General features: G+C 39.8%; 2 protein-coding genes across 10 annotated transcripts in view; one reads left to right on the plus strand and one right to left on the minus strand.

The window, feature by feature from the left end:
- The window catches only part of LOC119481424 (up-regulator of cell proliferation-like), a 32,928-nt gene that overhangs the window by 10,877 nt on the left and 1,332 nt on the right, over positions 1-20,719 (minus strand). The window contains exons 2-11 of one of the 9 annotated variants that reach the window (XM_037758299.1): positions 19,222-19,283; positions 19,015-19,099; positions 18,535-18,596; positions 18,328-18,412; positions 16,441-16,502; positions 16,234-16,318; positions 15,691-15,752; positions 15,478-15,568; positions 13,594-13,655; positions 13,387-13,471 (exon numbers count right to left, since the gene is read on the minus strand). In XM_037758299.1, coding sequence (XP_037614227.1) covers positions 13,387-13,471; positions 13,594-13,655; positions 15,478-15,568; positions 15,691-15,752; positions 16,234-16,318; positions 16,441-16,502; positions 18,328-18,412; positions 18,535-18,596; positions 19,015-19,099; positions 19,222-19,227 — 685 coding nt within the window. In that variant the 5' untranslated portion in view covers positions 19,228-19,283. Of the gene's footprint in view, positions 1-5,960; positions 11,947-13,183; positions 13,245-13,386; positions 13,472-13,593; positions 13,656-14,205; positions 15,050-15,477; positions 15,569-15,690; positions 15,753-16,213; positions 16,319-16,440; positions 16,503-18,327; positions 18,413-18,534; positions 18,597-19,014; positions 19,100-19,221; positions 19,284-20,719 lie in introns of those variants that run through there. The other 8 variants (XM_037758298.1, XM_037758301.1, XM_037758300.1 and 5 more) reach the window with 8 other exon arrangements.
- Positions 2,518-5,019, plus strand: LOC119481435 (ribonuclease P protein subunit p20-like). The gene is made up of 2 exons (XM_037758329.1): positions 2,518-2,678; positions 4,011-5,019. Exon 2 carries the CDS (start codon positions 4,063-4,065, stop codon positions 4,516-4,518), a length of 456 nt encoding a protein of 151 aa, XP_037614257.1. The 5' UTR covers positions 2,518-2,678; positions 4,011-4,062; the 3' UTR covers positions 4,519-5,019.

Below are 20,719 nucleotides of genomic sequence, written 5' to 3' on the forward strand. Positions count from 1 at the left end.
TTAGCAGTGAAATATTGAAGCGTCATCTGGAGGCTTGTTTGTGGAATTGCTTATTGTGGAGATGTGAGGACGTAGTAACATGATCACTTATTACAATTGAGTGAATTGAGGAACCTGTTATGTCTAGTATGATGGATTTACTAGTGAGAAATATGCGCAAATGAGAAAAATTATTTTGGAGTCTGTGACATTATATAAGGATGTGAAGAATTTATGAGGCTGATTAATACTGTTAATTGATAATAATGACTCTGCTGTCTGGGTAATGGTGGAGATATCATATCTTTTCCTCGACAGGGTGTGTTTAAAAGAGGTATGTCAATTATGTAGTAGCTTTTCAAGGCTTGTCAGTTACCATAATATATTATTATTATTAGAAGTTGTATTTGTTGTAGTAGCCGTTTATTACATATCTGGCAGAATACAAACAGATACATTCTTAGAGGCGACAGAGGGTTTTATGGGATTTTACACATCTGATTCTCAAATTATTCTGAAAATCCTGTAAAACTTTTGATAAGGGATGTCACAATGTAGTGAAATGGTGTCGGCAAGATGTGGAGAGGAACGCTAAAAGAAAGTACAGGCTGCCTCTGCTGCAGTGTGACTCAGCACACAGCAAATAAACAGCTAGAAGGGAAAGGACTAAATGCTGGGAATATTACATTGGGGAATCTGCTAGGAAAGACATCTAGGAAAGTACACACTCTTGTAATTATTTATTTAAGAGCAACAGGAATAATAATAAAGGAATACAAATATTTATTTTATTTTATTTATTTATTTATTTTTATTTTTATTTATTTATTTATTTTTTTTCCTGCCAATCTACTGCTCTACCCTCATGCACATGTGAGCTAGTTTCACAACCTCCAATAAACACAGAAGAAGAAGAAGACGAAGAAGAAGAAGAAGAAGAAGAAGAAGAAGAAGAAGAAGAAGAAGAAGAAGAAGCTAGTTTGGTTAAAGCAGAATGCTGCTCCTGGACATGTAGGGGTGGAAGGAAATGAGAATGCAGATATGTTGGCCAAACAATCATTAAAACGACACTTAATTGACATACAAATACCGTTAAGTAAAGCAGAGGTTAAAACCATCATTAAGGACTACATGCACAAAACCTGGCAAGAATACTGGGACTTCAGTGACACAGGGAGACATCTGTACAGTATTCAGAAACATGTAGGAGCTGGTGGAATACGGAGCGGGAGCCAAAGAGAAGAAATTACCCGTCTGAAATAGGACATACAGGATTAAACCAAACACTCCATAGAATATAGGCAAGCACCCAACTGATCTATGCACGCACTGTAATAAACCGGAAACTGTCAAGCATGTTCTTATAGAGTGCAACAAATGTGATGAAGAAAGAAGGGAATTGATATCAGGAGTAAATGATGGAAATATTACAATCTGCTAGGAAAGACATCTAAGAAAGTACACAATCTTCTAATTAATTACTTAAAGGGACTATTTGTAACTTTCAGAAATGCTTGTCGACAGCGACACCGGTGGCCGTTAAGTCAACGAAAGTCAGCGTCGGGCTCGCGCTTGCTCGCTGTAAATAGACATGAACGAGCATCGCTCAAAACAGTGAGGCGACACACGTCAGCTAAAACCACAACATCACTCTATATTTCACCTGCTTGGCAGTAATGTTAGCTGACCAGACGAAGGTCTCTCCATGAATCAATGCTGATCCTAGTGTTGGCTTTTCCTGCTTCCGGCAAAAGGTTAAAGAGAAACGTTATTGTGTACCGACTGCGCCCACAGGGAGACACCGGCATCCGGTCAGAGACGCTAACGTTTCTAGCTGCGGAGCCCCGTCACTTCACAAGACACGGAAAACCTCTGTTGGTCTGGAGGAGCTGCAGCAGTTATTTCTGCACAAACGTCCACTGTACATTCACTAGATATTCTCAGAGCTAAACTAACTCTTCTGCAGTGTGGAGCGAGCACGCATGCACGTCTAGAGGTGGAGCGAGACAACGAGAATGAGCGCGGTGTGTGTGTGTGAAGGCAAGCAGGCAGAGGAGCAGTGACTCAGGCCACACGCGAGCATGCATGGGATCCCGACCCAGTACATTTATACGCTTAAAAAGTTACAAATAGTCCCTTTAAGGGCGACAGGAATAATGGAGAATTTAATTATTATTATTATTGTTATTATTATTAATAATTATGAATTTTTATTTCATTGTTTTTGTCTGTTTTTATTTATTTATTTTATTTATTTTATTTATTTTATTTATTTATTTATTTACTTTATTTATTTATTTTTTCCTGCCAATATACTGCTCCACACTAGCTAATTACTTAAGGGCAACAGGAATAATGGAGATAATTTAATTATTAATATTATTTTATTATTAATAATAATTATTAATTTTTATTTTATTTATTTTATTTATTTTATTTATTTTATTTATTTTATTTATTTTATTTATTTTATTTATTTTATTTTCCCTGCCAATCTACTGCTCCACACTCCAGTCCAGTAGGTGGTGGTAATGTACATGTGAGCTAGTTTTACAACCTCCAATAAACACAGAGGAAGAAGAAGAGGAAGAAGCAGCTAGTGTGGTTAAAGCAGAATGCTGCTGTTACAGAAATGCATGCACCTCGGACATTAGTGATGAGATAAGCCGCCTCTTCTTCCTTGACATCATCTTCTGAAGGTAAGTGTGCTCATCATGTGGATGCTCTACTCACCGTCAATTACACAGTTAGCTCACTAGCTGAGCTCACCCACTGCATTGTACCACTAATGACACATCTGTGAGGTCGCCAAGATACACTTGGAAATAGGATATTAGGCAAAAGAAAACAACGTTGAGATGTTCTCCTCCAGTGGGTCTCTAAGCAACCTGCAGCTCTGGAGCCACATGAGGCTCTTCAGCTCCTCTCCAGTGGCTCTCTGTGGAGGTATAGAAATGGAAATGAATAACAGTTTAGTGTTTATGTTTTCATTTATCATTGTTGAAGGTCTATGGTATGATGGAGTATTAGAGCCACAATGAGGAAAAAAATAAATCTGAGATTTAGAGAATAAAGTCATAATATTATGAGAATAAAGTCATAATACTATGAGAATAAAGTCATAATATTATGAGAATAAAGTCATAATATTATGAGAATAAAACCATAATATTATGAGAATAAAGTCATAATACTATGAGAATAAAGTCATAATATTATGAGAATAAAACCATAATATTATGAGAAAAAGTCATGATATTATGAGAGTAAAGTCATAGGTTTACGAGAATAAAGTCATATCACGAGAATAAAGTGTTTTTTTTTTTTTATTTTATTTTTTTTTTTTTATTTATTATTGAATTGACGCTTTGGCAATATTGTCATGCCAATAAAGCAAATTGAATTGCTATAAATCCATTCCATTAACAGTGTTGTAGTATGGTATTTCTATGGTACAGTTTTATTTATTTGTGGTGTCCCTTTTTAGGATAGGGCTTTAACTAACGCTTATTTTCATTAATTAATCTGCTGATTATTTTCTCCATTAATCGTTTGGTATATAAAATGTTGGAAAATTCATCACAATTTCCTAAAGCCCAAGGTGATGTCAACTATTGTCTAACCATCAGTGATAACCCAAATAAATTCAGTTTACAATGACATAAAAAAGAGACACATTTTCACATCGGACAAGTTGGAATTAGAGAATGGTTCGCATTTTAAATTAATCTGTTAGTAAAGTAGTAGTCAAGTTTTTTCTGTTGATCGATTAATCGACTTACAGTTGCAGTTTTACTGTAGTAATCTCAGAAGAATTACTGAAGGATTTAGGATGTAGAGCTGAAACTATTGGACGATTGATGGAAAATGAATCAGCATCTCACCTGTATGATAATCTATTAATTTGCAAAAATGCAAAATATGATGTAGTTCGCTTTTCTTTGTCTCAGCCCAAATAGGATATCTTTGTTTGCTGGAAGGTTTCATAATCACGTTTCATCAACTTCTGTCCACTAGCTTTATTTTCTCAGCTTCCTCGTTTAACCCCAGCTGCTGCCGAAGCACATACATCCACTGAGAAACATGACAGAGCCACGCAACCCAGGAATGTCCTCTATCCCTCAGACAGCCCCACCGCACACTGACGTCACCTCTCCGGCTGTAGAGATGGACCCAGTGGAGTACACCTTGAGGAAGCGCCTCCCTCGGAAACTCCCAAAGAGACGGAACGACGTCTACGTCAACATGAAGACTGACTTCCGGGCTCAGCTGGCGCGCTGTCAGAAGCTGCTGGAGGGTGGGGGTCACAGGGAGATCTGTGTCCACGGCCTGGGCCTGGCCATCAACAGGGCCATCAACATCGCCCTCCAGCTGCAGGCCAGCAGCCAGGGGGCGCTGCAGCTGGCAGCCAACACCTCCACGGTGGAGCTCGTGGACGACCTGGAGCCTGAAGATCCCGATGAGGCCGGGGAGCCCATGACGCGTACACGCAACAACTCAGCCATTCATATTAAGGTTTTCTACCCTGACCCTCAGTGATCTGAGTAGAGCTGTGTCAGGCAGAGGTTCTTTATGAGTCCTATTTCCCTCATAAACCAGTGGACAGATGTAACATTGTTGTCTGATGGGAATGTGTGTGTGGAGATCTTTGACAGCAGCAGAACACTGCAGATGGGAGCAGACAATATACAGTATGTTGGCTGTATGTTTATCAGTTAACTGTGTTGGAATACTCCAATCTAAATATATTACTCTCTTCTGTCATGTGTTTTGTCAATTGCAAATAGTTGCCGTTGTTCCTTTTTCACTTTGCATGTCTTGAAGCAACAGTGGTGTTCACCAGGTGAAACCTCAGTTTAATTTAATACTTGTAAACATGGCTGTGCCAAATGGAGATGAACAAGTGTCTTTAATTTGAAGGTCCAACTAAGGACCTGTGCAAGTGTTTACAAGTGTTTCATTTCTGTATGATGTTAAAGCTACAAATATCTAGAAAAATTGAGGAATCCTAAATTTAAATTTCAAGCCGGTGTTGTTGTAGTAAATGTCCACTAGATGTCAGTATAAATCTATTTAAATGTGGTTTCAGAGCATTGAACTGCTGGTGTTCATGTTCAAAATGAATATGTAATTGCATTTTTCTTGACAAGAAATAAATAATATAACAAATAAAAATGACTGTAATGTATCTTTAACTTTCACTTCTACATCAAGGGCAGGTAAATTTGATCAGGATTGAATGAACGACACTCATTTAAAGCTGGAGTAGGCAAGTTGGAGCAAATATGATTTAAAAAAAGTTATTTTTATAAAACAGTCACTATATCCTAACAGTAGTGCATGAGACAGGTAATCTGAAAAAAAATGTGCTTCTGTGTCCTCCAGTGCTCCTAACGGCATCTGCAAGATTTCACAGACCGGAAGGAAACAACCAATCAGAGCCGAGCTGGAGCATTGCCGTCTCTGAGCAGCTGTCAGTCACTCGTGAACTCTGATCAAACGGTCAACCTAGACAGCGCTGATCAAATATGAATCAATATTCTGTTACTGGAATGCCTATTTCTCGAGAAATAGGCATTACAGTAACAGAATATTCACATCCTTAAAAACACAATTTAAAAATACACGGAGATCCTGTGTCAGGTCAGTGGTGCGTGTAAGCACATGGTTAACACCCCACAATGGCAAAGACAATGACACATAACGCCCTCACTGGCTTTAAATCTCCAGCTTGGTATCGATTGCGAAGTTGCACCTGTTGTCTTGTTTTTACATTCTTTGTTGAATTCAGAAACCCAAGACTTGAGATGAAGAAAAATGTTAAATAATGGAATTTAAAAAAAGATGATTATTAAAAAAAAAAGTATAGTAAAACTATATAAATAAATGAGGTGATGATATTTCTGTTTACTTTAGAAGTTATTATACACTGTATGCTGTGATTCTGATCTGGGAAACATTAAAGACATTCATAGCCAGTCTGACGATTTTGTCTCTTTATTGAATCAGTTGACAGAAGTGAGTAGGTATACATAACAATATATATGATTATTGATATTTTTGATTTCTTTCTAAATGTAAATATGTGGAATCAGATACTTTACGGAAACAAAAACAAAGATATTCGGAATTCTGAGTTAAAAAAAAGGTCACATATCAATTTGATTAAAACAACCTTTCTGTCATACATACAGTACATGTATACTGAATGATCTTTCGTTCAACTCACATGAACTGTTCTGTTCTGACAATACCACATAAAGACTGAGCGGTGTTTTAAAGAAAGGTAAATAAAGTAAATATTTTGCATCAGATACTTTACAAGAAAGTAAAAAAAAAATCACATATCACACTTAACTTGATTAAAACAAACGTTCTGTTATACATACATGTTGACAAAACCACATGTAGACTGAATGATCTTTTGTTTGATTAACAGAAAAAAAAAAACATTTAAAATTTGCAGTTAAAGATCACATGAACTTAAAAATGTAAATATGTGGCAACTACATGTTGACATTTAGACTGAATGATCTTTTGAAAATGTAAGTATTTGGCATCAGCCATTTTTATATATTCACAGAAACAAAAACAAATAGATTCTAAATTTCGAGTAACATTGACACAAGAAAAACATCCTGTTCTGTTATGACAATACCACATAAAGACTGAGCAGTGTCTTAAAAAAGGGGAAAAAGTAAATATTTTGCCTCAGATACTTTACCAGAAAGTAAAAAAAAAAAAAAATCACATATCATACTTTCAAAACAAACTTTCTGTCATGTATACATGTTGTCCATACCACATACAGTATAGACTGATGATTAAAAAAATAAATCACATGCTTAATTGAGATTACAATAAAGACATTACAAACTTTGAATATAGAAAATAACATACTCAATTAAATAAAAAAGAAAACTTACACCTATATGTTGACATTTGGATTAAATGATCTCTTAATAGATTGAAAATGTAAATGTTTTGCATCAGAAAAAAACCCCAATAGATTCTTACTTTCGAGTAAACAATCGCATATCATAATTACTGTGTCCCTGACATGTACATTGATTCAAAGTGATTCAGAGAGTGATTTTCTCTTGTGTCTCCATGTTGCGAGCTGTACTCGCAATATCTTCAACCGTGTCATCTTATATACAGAATGTTACTATTTGTGATTCACCTCTATATCATATAAATCAAGTGATATCAAAATATCCATGTGAGGATAATGAATGTATGTGAGGATAACGTACGCTTCTATAACCACAAAGCATGTGGTCTCTCACTTGATGCTGAATGACTCTTTGAGGCTTTCCTCTGCTTGCTCAGGTGTGATCTGTTTCCAAGTTTCAGGAATATCAGCAGGCTTTGCGTCATATATTGCGGCAAACTGCTCGTTGAATTTTGCCATTACATATTTCCAGTAGTCTGATGCCTTAAGGCTTCTATCTGGAGTGATTCTCCAGTCTGGGAAAATGTCTGTGTAACGCCTGTAGGGGTGCCCCTCACCAGTTGTGGCACTGCAGCGGAAGAGATTGTCACTGATCACAGAGGAAGAGCATACGTCAGTGACAATTTTTTTTGTCCCCTCCCAACTGAATCTACCCAGACCTTCTGGCCGATGTAGTGAAGCCCAGTGCTCAGTGTGGGCTTTGTCTCCTGCCTCACAAGGCACTTTGCAGAATGGACACTGTCCACCACATCCAATCAGTTTGGTGAAAAGCTCGTTCTGAGGCTTCACATGAAGATTTTTTAATATCATTTCTATGCTTGTTTCTTTAAACTTCTCTCTCAGAGTTTCTGCCATGTCCTTCACACACTCAGTGAGCCAGTGAGCAAACTGTTCCTGGTCAGCATTGTTCAGGATCATGAAAGCACCAAGAGCATCTTGGGAAATGACCAGTTTATCACCAAGTTCCTGACAGACATCTTCAACGAATGTCTCCAAGTTGTCACTCTTTTCTGTTTTAGCTTTGTTGATAGCAGCATTTATGCTGTTGATACTTGACTGAACGTGGCGATCCTCAAACTCAAACTTCGTAGACCCATTCGAGAAGCGTTCCATTATTTGGTCGATTATCCAGTCCTTTACATATTCCTCATATGAGCAGATATAGCTTTCATAACAGCTGAAGCTATTCAAAGAGAGCAAATCCAGTAAAATTGAATACTGGAAGAACATCCGTGTGCTGAACTGTTGGCTTGTCAGCATTTCACCAATGATGTCAGGACCCAAGGAACGGTTGACGAAGTCTTCGACTGCAGGCCTCAAGCACTGGTTTGTGAATTCTTCTGCCTTCTTCTGGCACTGGTCTCGTTCATGGAACACGTCTTTAAAATCAGCACGGAACTTTTCCTTGTTTTGATTCAGACATCTGTAGGGATCATTTGCATGTATGAAATCTTTATGCATTTTCTGAAACTGTCTGGCTGCAATTCCACAGATGTGCTGTTTCAGAGAAACTTCAAACGCAATGTATATCTTAACATCCTGGTTGCTTTCCAGCCTCTCATCAATCATGTTTAAAATCTCCTGGATGTGAGTGTCGTGGTAATTGCTTTTTCTTCCCATTTTTTCACTCACACGCTGTTTGCAACTCGCTATGATGCTGTCTGCAAGTTGTTGTACAGCCTTTGTGTGACCTGGCCAGCTGAACCACTCGTCCACTTTGTCTATAGCTCGCCTTATAAGTCCTTCAGGTGTGTATTTGAAAGGCTCCAGTCCACAATCTTGCAGCTTGTTCTGATTTAGCAGTCTGCATGCATGGCTTCCCTTGTGCGATACATTTGCTCTCAGGTGGTGAAACACATTGTTGTAAATGTCCTCAACCTTCATTTCTGAAAAGGATAGCTCCTTCTCTGTTTCATTCCACATCTTGTCAAATTCATCGTCCAGCTCTTTTTCTTTCATTTGGACTTTTTTCTCCCGACATTGATCAATCAATGCACATACTCTCCCCTCTAATTCTTTTGTGTGGTTCTCCTTGATTTTATCAAGTTTCACCATTCCCTGTCTGATGTCAGCTGCTGCTGTGAGCTGATTAAGTACAGAGTTCTCCATTTCTCGTCGAAGGCTCTTTGCACTGTTTGCAAAGCTCTCTCTGTATCTTTCAACTAGATAGACATGACCTTCTGTTTGCTTGAAGTACTGTTCCAGATTCTCAAGAAGCGTTGTCTCCCATTTAGACAGCACTGTGCACGCGTCACCTTTCAAATTTGTGAGAAATTCTGACATGCCAGATATCTTAGATTTCAGAGCAACTGTACCAAAATTGGAAATTCTGGTTTCAGCATTTGTAACCCACGTGTACATTTCTTTTTTGAATACCCATTCCCATTTGTTGAATTCTGTGCACAGCTTCATGTATGCATCAGCCTCCAGGCTGTTTCTGAAGCTGAAGATGAAGTTTTCATGCTTGACTGCATTCCACAGGCTTTTCATCCACTCTGTAAAGTCCAAGATATTATTAGCAGATGACTCACATCTTCCCAAAATTTGGATTATGTTCTTCTTGAGCTCATATACAGCTTCGCTGTACCCTGCATTGACTGGTGCCATTGGTGGGTTTCCATTCCAGAGTCCAGGAATGTACCAGTTCCCAGTGTCTGGACTGTACTCCATCACATCAGTGAAGCTCATATTCTCCGCTTTCTTTTCCATTTTGGCTGCTGCCTGGGTCATCTCGTTTAACTGTTGCAAGAGCAGTTTCCTGTCTCGTAAGTTCTTCTCATGGGCTGAAACATCTGACACATTCTGGTGAACAAACTGACATTTGGGCTTTTTGCCCACCTCTGTCATCCTGAGGAAAGCATGCACAACTATTTGTAGGATGTCTTTCATTTCTGTTGCATTCTCCATTGCAATATTGATGATGGTGATATCACTCAGCCCCACAACTAGTGTTGCAAGCTCATTGTCGTGCTCATAGCTATTGTCCAGTTGTGCAAGCTCTGGTGACTTTAAGCCCTCGGTGTCAATGATCACCATGAAGTCACAGTTGAGTTCTTTTTTGAAATCTTCATCTACTCTGATGAGCAACATAAAGGCACCTCGAGTGCATCGACCACTGCTGACAGCAAACTGCACTCCAAACATGGTGTTGAGGAGAGTGGACTTTCCTGTGCTCTGCACTCCAAGTACTGTGGCTACCAGTATCTTGCTCTTAGGAGACACCAAGTCGTTGAGCTGAGAGAGAACGTCACTCACCCATCTGAGAGGTATGTTGGATGCATCTCCATCTACAAGCTCAAGGGGAAAGCCATCACGTAACAATTCTGCACATAGTTTGGGCAGATGCTGTAATTGTTGACGTGATGGGTCTGTTTCATGGAGGGAAAACGAAGCTTCATAGATCTGACCCATTTCACGGAAGAAGTGTTCAGTCCCCAGTGAGCTGTTGGAAAGTTGTCTGTCAATTTCTTTGATTTCCTCTTTGTTCTCAGAGTTTTTGTATTTCTTTTTGTACTGCTCCCTGAGGTCAGACAGTTTGTCTCGAGACATGTTATCGAGGTTCATTCGCATCCATTTCAGGAAATAGCACCTCTCTATCCCTGGGCTTGATATTGCATTGATGAAACATGACATTGCATCTGACATGTCATAGGAGTTCTGTTTTTCCCGCAGTTTTGTTTTCTTTACCTGAAGATCACTTTTGTACTTTTCTATGTCCTCAGACCCAACGTTTCGAAGCCGAACTTCTTCTTTCTCTAAGCAAGCCAGATCCTTCCATATTTGGCCTTGCAAGGGTAGCTGAGTTTCTTTGTATTTAAGGATGTCTTGAATTTCAGCAGTGATGGCATCTGCATTTTTCTTGGCAGTCTGGCACTCTAAAGAGTCTTCATCCACCCAGATGCCCAGTTCATGGGCAATGTCCGCCATCTGCTCAACTCCCATCTTCATCTTTGAGTTCTCAAGTACATTGCTGACTTTTTTCCGCAAATCCTTCACAAAGTCTGAATCATTCATGTGCTTACCCTTCAAAAGGACGTTGCTCTTAGTCAAGCCCAACTTGGTCGCTACCTTTTTTAGAGCATCTGTACTAAAGCGATTGCTTTGAGGGTTACCCACCAAGAAGATCTGTGCCTTGTGTTGTTGGTTGGTAAGCAGCTCACACTCAGAGTCCAAAGTGTCAAAGAACACAAAAACTGCTGCAGATGTCTGACACAAAAAAGAAAATTGTTTTTCAAATGAAGCAACGTCCCCACGAAGGTTAGCTACAGCTACTGGCTCACTGAAGACATCCATGTTTTTGTTCCCACAAGGAAGGTACCAAGTTATTTCAGCCAATCCATCAGATATTCTCCTTGGACTGTCACCACACTCCATATCAAGATGAACAAAGGTGTCATGGTACTGCTGAGAATTGCTCAGAAGCTTATTGAGGATCTCTGACTTGGACAAGGAGCACTGACCCAGTCTCACAAAAGATATCATTGGAAGTTTAGAGAGAACAATTCTGTCCTCAATAAAGCCCTTGGATTCAGAAAGTAATTGAGGTCTGTACTTTTTAACAATGTCTCTCATGGCCCAAAGCATGAGTGTGCACTGCTTTGTGTCACAATTGGGAAGTAACAGAGGCACAGAAAACTGACACATAGACATTTTGAGGGCCATTTCCTGCTGTACAAAACCATCAGAACACAGAAAGAGTGCAGTGATTATGTCAAGGGGGTTTAGCATGTCACCTAAATGTATACTGTCAAACAGATCATCAAAATCTAAATCCGTCTTTTCTGATGCAGCATCACAGTTTGATTCACATGCTGATGCACATTTCACATTCCTAGCTGTCACATTAACCATCATCAGTTTCTTCAGAAAATACCATGGAAGATCTGAGTTACGCTTCGCAGGTTCATCAGTAATGGACTTCTTGTCAAGCTGAAGTATTTTGCTCAGGGATAGCTTCTCTGGGTAGAGCTGCTCCAACCCCAGATCCTCCAATAAGATCTCCAGTTGTGTCTCTATGGATATGAAGATGTTTGTTATTTCAAACCAATCATAGGTTGTTCCATAAAACATGCATCCAAAGTTAGGGATGCACCGATACCAGAATGGGGTATCGGGTCCGATACTGTGCTCATGTACTCGTACTCGTACTTGCAAAACGGCTCTGATATAACGGCACAGATACCACTTGACGGCAGCGTGACGTTAACCTCTCTTCACCATTTGGATCGGCATGCTCCAATTCCCCGACAGTGCGGGCGAGACGAACAGGTGGTGCGCCCGACCCCGCTGGGCCGGAATCCTACCTGAGCCAGCGCGCACCGGCCCCTCACTTTCATTGCGTTACGGGGTTTTGCTTGCACTCTCTGACTCGCTTGTGCATTAGACTCCTTGGTCCATGTTTCAAGATGGTTCAGGTGGGTTGCCGACATCGCCGCATACCCCTGGCGCCTTTTACGTGGGCCGAACTCCGCCCTGGTGGCACGACGCGGTTGGGGCACTGAGGACAGTCCGCCCCAGTTGACAGTTGCACCGGGAGCAGGGGGCCCCGTCCCTCCCCAGTGGGGAAAGAGTGCGCAGCGAGCCCTTTGTCCACAGTGCGGCGAGGTCCGGGCAGGGAGCACTGTAAAGGTGCGGCCGCGAGCCACCTTCGCCCCGAGCCTTTCCAAACCGACCTAGAGCCGGCCGCAGCGGACCGCCTCGTATGTGGGACTCCCCAGCCTGCCGTGTGTCGCTCATACCCTCCAGCTGGCTGTTGACGAGGGTCTCTTGGCACAGAAAAGTACTCGTATCGGTACTCTATATCGGCGAGTACCCAAATCTAAGTACTTGTACTTGTAATCGGTCTGAAAAAAAGTGGTATCGGTGCATCCCTATCCAAAGTAAATGTTTTAATGTATAACAATATTCAAATGATAATGTATATATAGTAGGGCTGTCAATCGTGTAAAATAATTAGTTGTGATTAATCGCAAATTAATCTCACATTTTTTTATTTGTTCAAAATGTACCACAAAGGGAGATTTGTCAAGTATTTAATACTCTTATCAACCTGGGAGTGGGAAAATATGCTGCTTTATGCAAATGTATGTATATATGTATTATTGGAAATCAATTAACAACACAAAACAATGACAAATATGGTCCAGAAACCGGTACTGCATTTAGCATAAAAAATACCCAGAACAGGGCCATAGCAAAAAGAACCTGGTGAACCTATTGCTTCATTTTTTAAATTTTTTTTTTACTTACTTGTGTGGACAGACTTGCTATTGCCACGATGGTCTGTCATCTTCACAGTGGGGCTTGGCTCTGTGGAAATAACAGCAATAATAATGGTGGTAATATTAATGATTGTATTCACAGCTGCTTACAGACTTCATCATTTAGTGCCTTTTCTGCTGAACAATGGATTGTATGAAGCTGACTTTTACCACTTGTATGATGACAGTCACCTTTGCCGTCGGACGATGGAGTTGATGGAATGTTCTCTGCTGCTGCAGGGTTAAGATCTTCAGATGAATCTTCATCTCCCATTCCCTTGACGAAAGAGAAAATATACATTTTCAGGTGTGAAGAATCAACTCAAAATCCCATAAACATTAGTTATTAGGATACTAGTATTTCCATTATTGTTGGAGACATACAAACTGGCTGTTTACCTCCATTGTGGACACCGTCTCAGTCACCCGCACTTGGTCGAGATTATTCAAACAGCTTCTCACTGAAAGTAATAAGAGACAAGTCTATAAGACTTTCTTCCCCAAGAGCTATAATAATATCTTGTAAAGTTCAAAATATCTTGAAAAACATTTCTACACTTCTAAACCTCAAAACATTGTTTAGTGTAGGCTACTGTTTAGCTGTAAAATGAGAGTTTGCTAAAATATATTACCTTTATGTTAAGGCTTATTTGCATGTAACATGAGGCATTTAATGGGAGTGTGTGTATTAACTTAAATAAGGATTAATGAATTTTGCATAGTCTCAAAAAATGAATTTGTTCTTATTCATACTTATTTTGTAATAATGTGTATTTTCTTTTCTGTATTTTTGTATTTTCCCCATCTTGCCCTATGACGCCTGGGTGTCAACACTGTTAGCTCGGGAGGCCCACAATATGAGTCATGACGGAGTGGCCGGAACCTTACTCAAGATGAGAAGGAGGGCATGGGTGATGAGAGGCAGGAGGATTGCCCAAAAAGTTGTCGATGGTTGCATGCTCTGCCGGAAGGCAAAGGCAAGGAAATGTCAACAAGTTATGGGTGGCTTACCGCCAGAAAGAACTGAACCTGCTGCTCCTTTTGAATTCACAACCATAGACCTTTTCGGGCCCGTACCAAGTAAAAGATGACGTCAAGAAAAGAGTGACACTAAAAGTCTGGGGGGTTGTCTTTTGCTGTACGGCCAGCAAAGCCATCCACACAGAAGTGGTAAACACCCTATCGACTGAAGGGTTCCTGATGGCCTATCAAAGGTTCACGGCAATCAGGGGGCATCCAAGAAAGATTTGGTCAGATCCGGGCACCAACTTCATTGGAGCAAAGCCAGTCTTGGAGGAGCTGTACAGATTCTTGGATGGCCTGAACAAATCAGCCCTGGAGGACACGGCAGCAAAAGATGGAACAGAGTGGATGTGGAAAATCCATCCGGCTGATTCTCCACACAGGAATGGTGCTTCAGAAGCTGCTGTACATATTGTAAAGAGAGCACTTCAGAGCCTTGGAAAGGAGTCTGTGCTCAGCTACAGTGAGTTTGAGACAACTCTTCACATAGCAGCCAGCCTGGCAAATGACCGCCCAATTGACGCCAGGGTACAGAGCCGGGAGGACTGTATTCAATATATCACACCCAATACGCTCCTACTTGGTCGAGCGTCTCAAAGTGGGGATATCAAAACATTCGACTTTTCCAGCTATCCCTACAAAAGACTCAGAGCAATGCAGTCAAAGGTTACCAAGTTCTGGAGGCATTGGAGTCAACTAGCTGGCCCCAACTTGTTTGTAAGGAGCAAGTGGCACACTGCACAAAGAAACGTCACTGTTGGGGACATTGTCTGGCTAAGCGACCAAAATGTGCTGAGAGGTCAATTCAAGCTTGGCAGAGTCGTCGGCACTAATCCAGACAGCAAAGGCATCATGAGGGACGTCAACGTCAGGATCTTCCCAAGCTACCATGTTCCTGTGACAAAAGTTTCGAAAGCAAAGACAAACCATCCGACCTCTGATGGGCAGAAAAGGAAATTCCAAGCGACCATCCTTCACAGGGATGTTAGGCGGCTGGTTGTCTTATTACCTGCTGAGGAACAGATGGAGAGTCAAGTCGACACATCTTAAAGGTTTCAAGACCACCGTACAAAGACCAAGTTTGCCTTTAAAGCTGGCGACCTCCCCATTGTTTCCATGGGAAGATCGAGTGAGAGGTGTCAAGTCAAACTGAAGGTTGCAGGAAATTAAGGTTTATAAATATTAATAAATAGAAATTAAGGAAATAATATAAATAGAAAATAAATAAATCAGAAAGTCATTTGTAAATTGTATGTTTACAGTCACCTTTGCCGTCGGACGGTGGAGTCGATGGAATGTTCTCTGCTGCTGCAGTGTTAAGATCTTCAGATGAATCTTCATCTCCCATTCCCTTGACGAAAGAGAAAATATACATTTTCAGGTGTGAAGAATCAACTCATAATCCCATAAACATTAGTTATTAAGATACTAGTTTTTCCATTATTGTTGGAGACATACAAACTGGCTGTTTACCTCCATTGTGGACACCGTCTCAGTCACCCGCACTTGGTCGACATTATTCAAACAGCTTCTCACTGAAAGTAATAAGAGACAAGTCTATAAGACTTTCTTCCCCAAGTGCTATAATAATATCTTGTTAAGTTTAAAATACCTTGAAAAACATGAACCTCAACCAGAACCGTAGCTTATGTGGGCATATTTAAGGCTGTGGATCATTTCTACACTTCTAAACCTCAAAACATTTTTTAGTGTAGGCTACTGTTTAGCTGTGAAAGGAGAGTTTGCTACGGCCCGTGGGCGGTGCTTGGTTCTGGCTCGATTGTTTTTAAAATGGCAAACTTTCTCATTTTACAGCTAAACAGTACACTAAAATATGTTTCTGAAAACATTTGAGGTGAGAAAAAGGCATTACAGTAACTGTCAAGTCAAACTGAAGGTTGCAGGAAATTAAGGTTTATAAATATTAATAAATAGAAATTAAGAAAATAATATAAATAGAAAAATAGAAAATAAATAAATCAGAAAGTCATTTGTAAATTGTATGTTGACAGTCACCCTTGCCGTCGGACGATGGAGTCGATGGAATGTTCTCTGCTGCTGCAGGGTTAAGATCTTCAGATGAATCTTCATCTCCCATTCCCTTGACGAAAGAGAAAATATACATTTTCAGGTGTGAAGAATCAACTCATAATCCCATAAACATGAGTTATTAAGATACTAGTATTTCCATTATTGTTGGAGACATACAAACTGGCTGTTTACCTCCATTGTGGACACCGTCTCAGTCACCCGCACTTGGTCGACATTATTCAAACAGCTTCTCACTGAAAGTAATAAGAGACAAGTCTATAAGACTTTCTTCCCCAAGAGCTATAATAATATCTTGTAAAGTTCAAAATATCTTGAAAAACATTTCTACACTTCTAAACCTCAAAACATTGTTTAGTGTAGGCTACTGTTTAGCTGTAAAATGAGAGTTTGCTAAAATATATTACCTTTATGTTAAGGCTTATTTGCATGTAACATGAGGCATTTAATGGGAGTGTGTGTATTAACTTAAATAAGGATTAATGAATTTTACATAGTCTCAAAAAATTAATTTGTTCTTATTTATACTTATTTTGTAATAATGTGTATTTTCTTTTCTGTATTTTTGTATTTTCCCCATCTTGCCCTATGACGCCTTGGTGTCAACACTGTTAGCTCGGGAGGCCCACAATATGAGTCATGACGAAGTGGCCGGAACCTTACTCAAGATGAGAAGGAGGGCATGGGTGATAAGAGGCAGGAGGATTGCCCAAAAAGTTGTCGATGGTTGCATGCTCTGCAGGAAGGCAAAGGCAAGGAAATGTCAACAAGTTATGGGTGACTTACCGCCAGAAAGAACTGAACCTGCCGCTCCTTTTGAATTCACAACCATAGACCTTTTCGGGCCCCTACCAAGTAAAAGATGACGTCAAGAAAAGAGTGACACCAAAAGTCTGGGGGGTTGTCTTTTGCTGTACGGCCAGCAAAGCCATCCACACAGAAGTGGTTAACACCCTATCGACTGAAGGGTTCCTGATGGCCTATCAAAGGTTCACGGAAATCAGGGGGCATCCAAGAAAGATTTGGTCAGATCCGGGCACCAACTTCATTGGAGCAAAGCCAGTCTTGGAGGAGCTGTACAGATTCTTGGATGGCCTGAACAAATCAGCCCTGGAGGACACGGCAGCAAAAGATGGAACAGAGTGGATGTGGAAAATCCATCCGGCTGATTCTCCACACAGGAATGGTGCTGCAGAAGCTGTTGTACATATTGTAAAGAGAGCACTTCAGAGCCTTGGAAAGGAGTCTGTGCTCAGCTACAGTGAGTTTGAGACAACTCTTCACATAGCAGCCAGCCTGGCAAATGACCGCCCAATTGACGCCAGGGTACAGAGCCGGGAGGACTGTATTCAATATATCACACCCAATACGCTCCTACTTGGTCGAGCGTCTCAAAGTGGGGATATCAAAACATTCGACTTTTCCAGCTATCCCTACAAAAGACTCAGAGCAATGCAGTCAAAGGTTACCAAGTTCTGGAGGCATTGGAGTCAACTAGCTGGCCCCAACTTGTTTGTAAGGAGCAAGTGGTACACTGCACAAAGAAACGTCACTGTTGGGGACATTGTCTGGCTAAGCGACCAAAATGTGCTGAGAGGTCAATTCAAGCTTGGCAGAGTCGTCGGCACTAATCCAGACAGCAAAGGCATCGTGAGGGACGTCAACGTCAGGATCTTCCCAAGCTACCATGTTCCTGTGACAAAAGTTTCGAAAGCAAAGACAAACCATCCGACCTCTGATGGGCAGAAAAGGAAATTCCAAGCGACCATCCTTCACAGGGATGTTAGGCGGCTGGTTGTCTTATTACCTGCTGAGGAACAGATGGAGAGTCAAGTCGACACATCTTAAAGGTTTCAAGACCACCGTACAAAGACCAAGTTTGCCTTTAAAGCTGGCGACCTCCCCATTGTTTCCATGGGAAGATCGAGTGAGAGGTGTCAAGTCAAACTGAAGGGTGCAGGAAATTAAGGTTTATAAATATTAATAAACAGAAATTAAGGAAATAATATAAATAGAAAAATAAATCAGAAAGTCATTTGTAAATTGTATGTTGACAGTCACCTTTGCCGTCGGACGATGGAGTCGATGGAGTGTTCTCTGCTGCTGCAGGGTTAAGATCTTCAGATGAATCTTCATCACCCACTCCCTTGACGAAAGAGAAAATATACATTTTCAGGTGTGAAGAATCAACTCATAATCCCATAAACATGAGTTATTAAGATACCAGTATTTCCATTATTGTTGGAGACATACAAACTGGCTGTTTACCTCCATTGTGGACACCGTCTCAGTCACCCGCACTTGGTCGAGATTATTCAAACAGCTTCTCACTGAAAGTAATAAGAGACAAGTCTATAAAACTTTCTTCCCCAAGAGCTATAATAATATCTTGTAAAGTTCAAAATATCTTGAAAAACATTTCTACACTTCTAAACCTCAAAACATTTTTTAGTGTAGGCTACTGTTTAGCTGTGAAATGAGAGTTTGCTACGGCCCGTGGGCGGTGCTTGGTTCTGGCTCGATTGTTTTTAACATGGCAAACTTTCTCATTTCACAGCTAAACAGTACACTAAAATATGTTTCTGAAAACATTTGAGGTGAGAAAAAGGCATTACAGTAACTGTCAAGTCAAACTGAAGGTTGCAGGAAATTAAGGTTTATAAATATTAATAAATAGAAATTAAGAAAATAATATAAATAGAAAATAAATAAATCAGAGTCATTTGTAAATTGTATGTTGACAGTCACCTTTGCCGTCGGACGATGGAGTCGATGGAATGTTCTCTGCTGCTGCAGGGTTAAGATCTTCAGATGAATCTTCATCACCCACTCCCTTGACGATAGAGAAAATATACATTTTCAGGTGTGAAGAATCAACTCATAATCCCATAAACATTAGTTATTAAGATACTAGTATTTCCATTATTGTTGGAGACATACAAACTGGCTGTTTACCTCCATTGTGGACACCGTCTCAGTCACCCACACTTGGTCGAGATTATTCAAACAGCTTCTCACTGAAAGTAATAAGAGACAAGTCTATAACACTTTATTCCCCAGGAGCTATAATAATATCTTGTAAAGTTAAAAATATCTTGAAAAACATTTCTACACTTCTAAACCTCAAAACATTTTTTAGTGTAGGCTACTGTTTAGCTGTAAAATGAGTGTTTGCTACGGCCCGTGGGCGGTGCTTGGTTTTGGCTTGATTGTTTTTAACATGGCAAACTTTCTCATTTCACAGCTAAACAGTACACTAAAATATGTTTCTGAAAACATTTGAGGTGAGAAAAAGGCATTACAGTAACAGCACTACAGCTCTGACTGTTTTTTTTTCTTCGGCGCTGTTAAATCTTGCCATTAGGAGCACAGGAGGACACAGAGGAACATGATTTTTTCACAGATTATCTGTCTCTACTACTGTCAGGATATAGTGACAGTTTTATAAAAATAACTTATCATATTTGCTAAAATGTACCAACTGCAGCTTTGAAGGTGCTATTGATAACATTCAGCCACTAGATGTTGCATTCTCCCTCCCCCGTTTCATTGCATTCACTTCACAACAAGTCGTTGCTAGGCCATTAATCTAGACCAATTAATTCCACACTAACTGACGACCCAGAGATATCACGTGATACCAATGTTGTTTTGCTATTGGCTCACAAGCCTTGTTAGAAGTGGGAACCAGACATCAGATATCTTCCACAGAGATAAACAAAACATTAATTTTGGAATCGCCAAATTTTTTTAAATGATTAATTCATAATTGTAATAGTTTTGTTTTTTTCGGCACCTTTCTAAAGGCTTTGCAGATGTTGTTGTTTTTTTTTATATTTGTCGACATAAAAAAGTTATCAATAAGACCTTTAATGGTTTCTTGGGGAGAGTCTTCATTACATTTACAACACCAGCCATATATTTGCTTGGTGGATGACATTAGTGAAAACATAAAATGTCCTAATTCCAACAAATACATGAGAGGTAAAACAAAGTGTATTCTCGCCTAAAATGCAGCCTGCCTCTCTCTGCTGAACTAGTATTTTTTTCACACTTTATTTTGAAAGTTCAATACTGTAGTTACATAAACATGTTCAGATTTGTCATTACAAAAAATTCGGTAAAAATATTTTACAGTATAAAAATAATATGAAAAATAAAATAAACTATATAACAAATAAAATGTAAGGCAAGGAAAGATGAATAATAAAAACAAAAAAATAATAAATTTGAAATGTCCAAGCTAATAGTTTTAATTTTTCAATCGTAGTCAAATATGTTTTAAAATCAGTATCTTTAAAAGTATAAAAGGGTATTCTTTAAAGCCATATCATTTTATGGATATAATATTTTGCTGAGCTATTAATCAAATTAATTATGCAAATTTAATCTGACTGCTGAACTAGTAAAACACCACAGATCTCACCTTGTGTCTCACCTCCTGTCTCACTTC

The sequence above is a fragment of the Sebastes umbrosus genome, chromosome 22 (genome assembly GCF_015220745.1).
Source record: "Sebastes umbrosus isolate fSebUmb1 chromosome 22, fSebUmb1.pri, whole genome shotgun sequence".
NCBI classification, from domain to species: Eukaryota; Metazoa; Chordata; class Actinopteri; order Perciformes; family Sebastidae; genus Sebastes; species Sebastes umbrosus.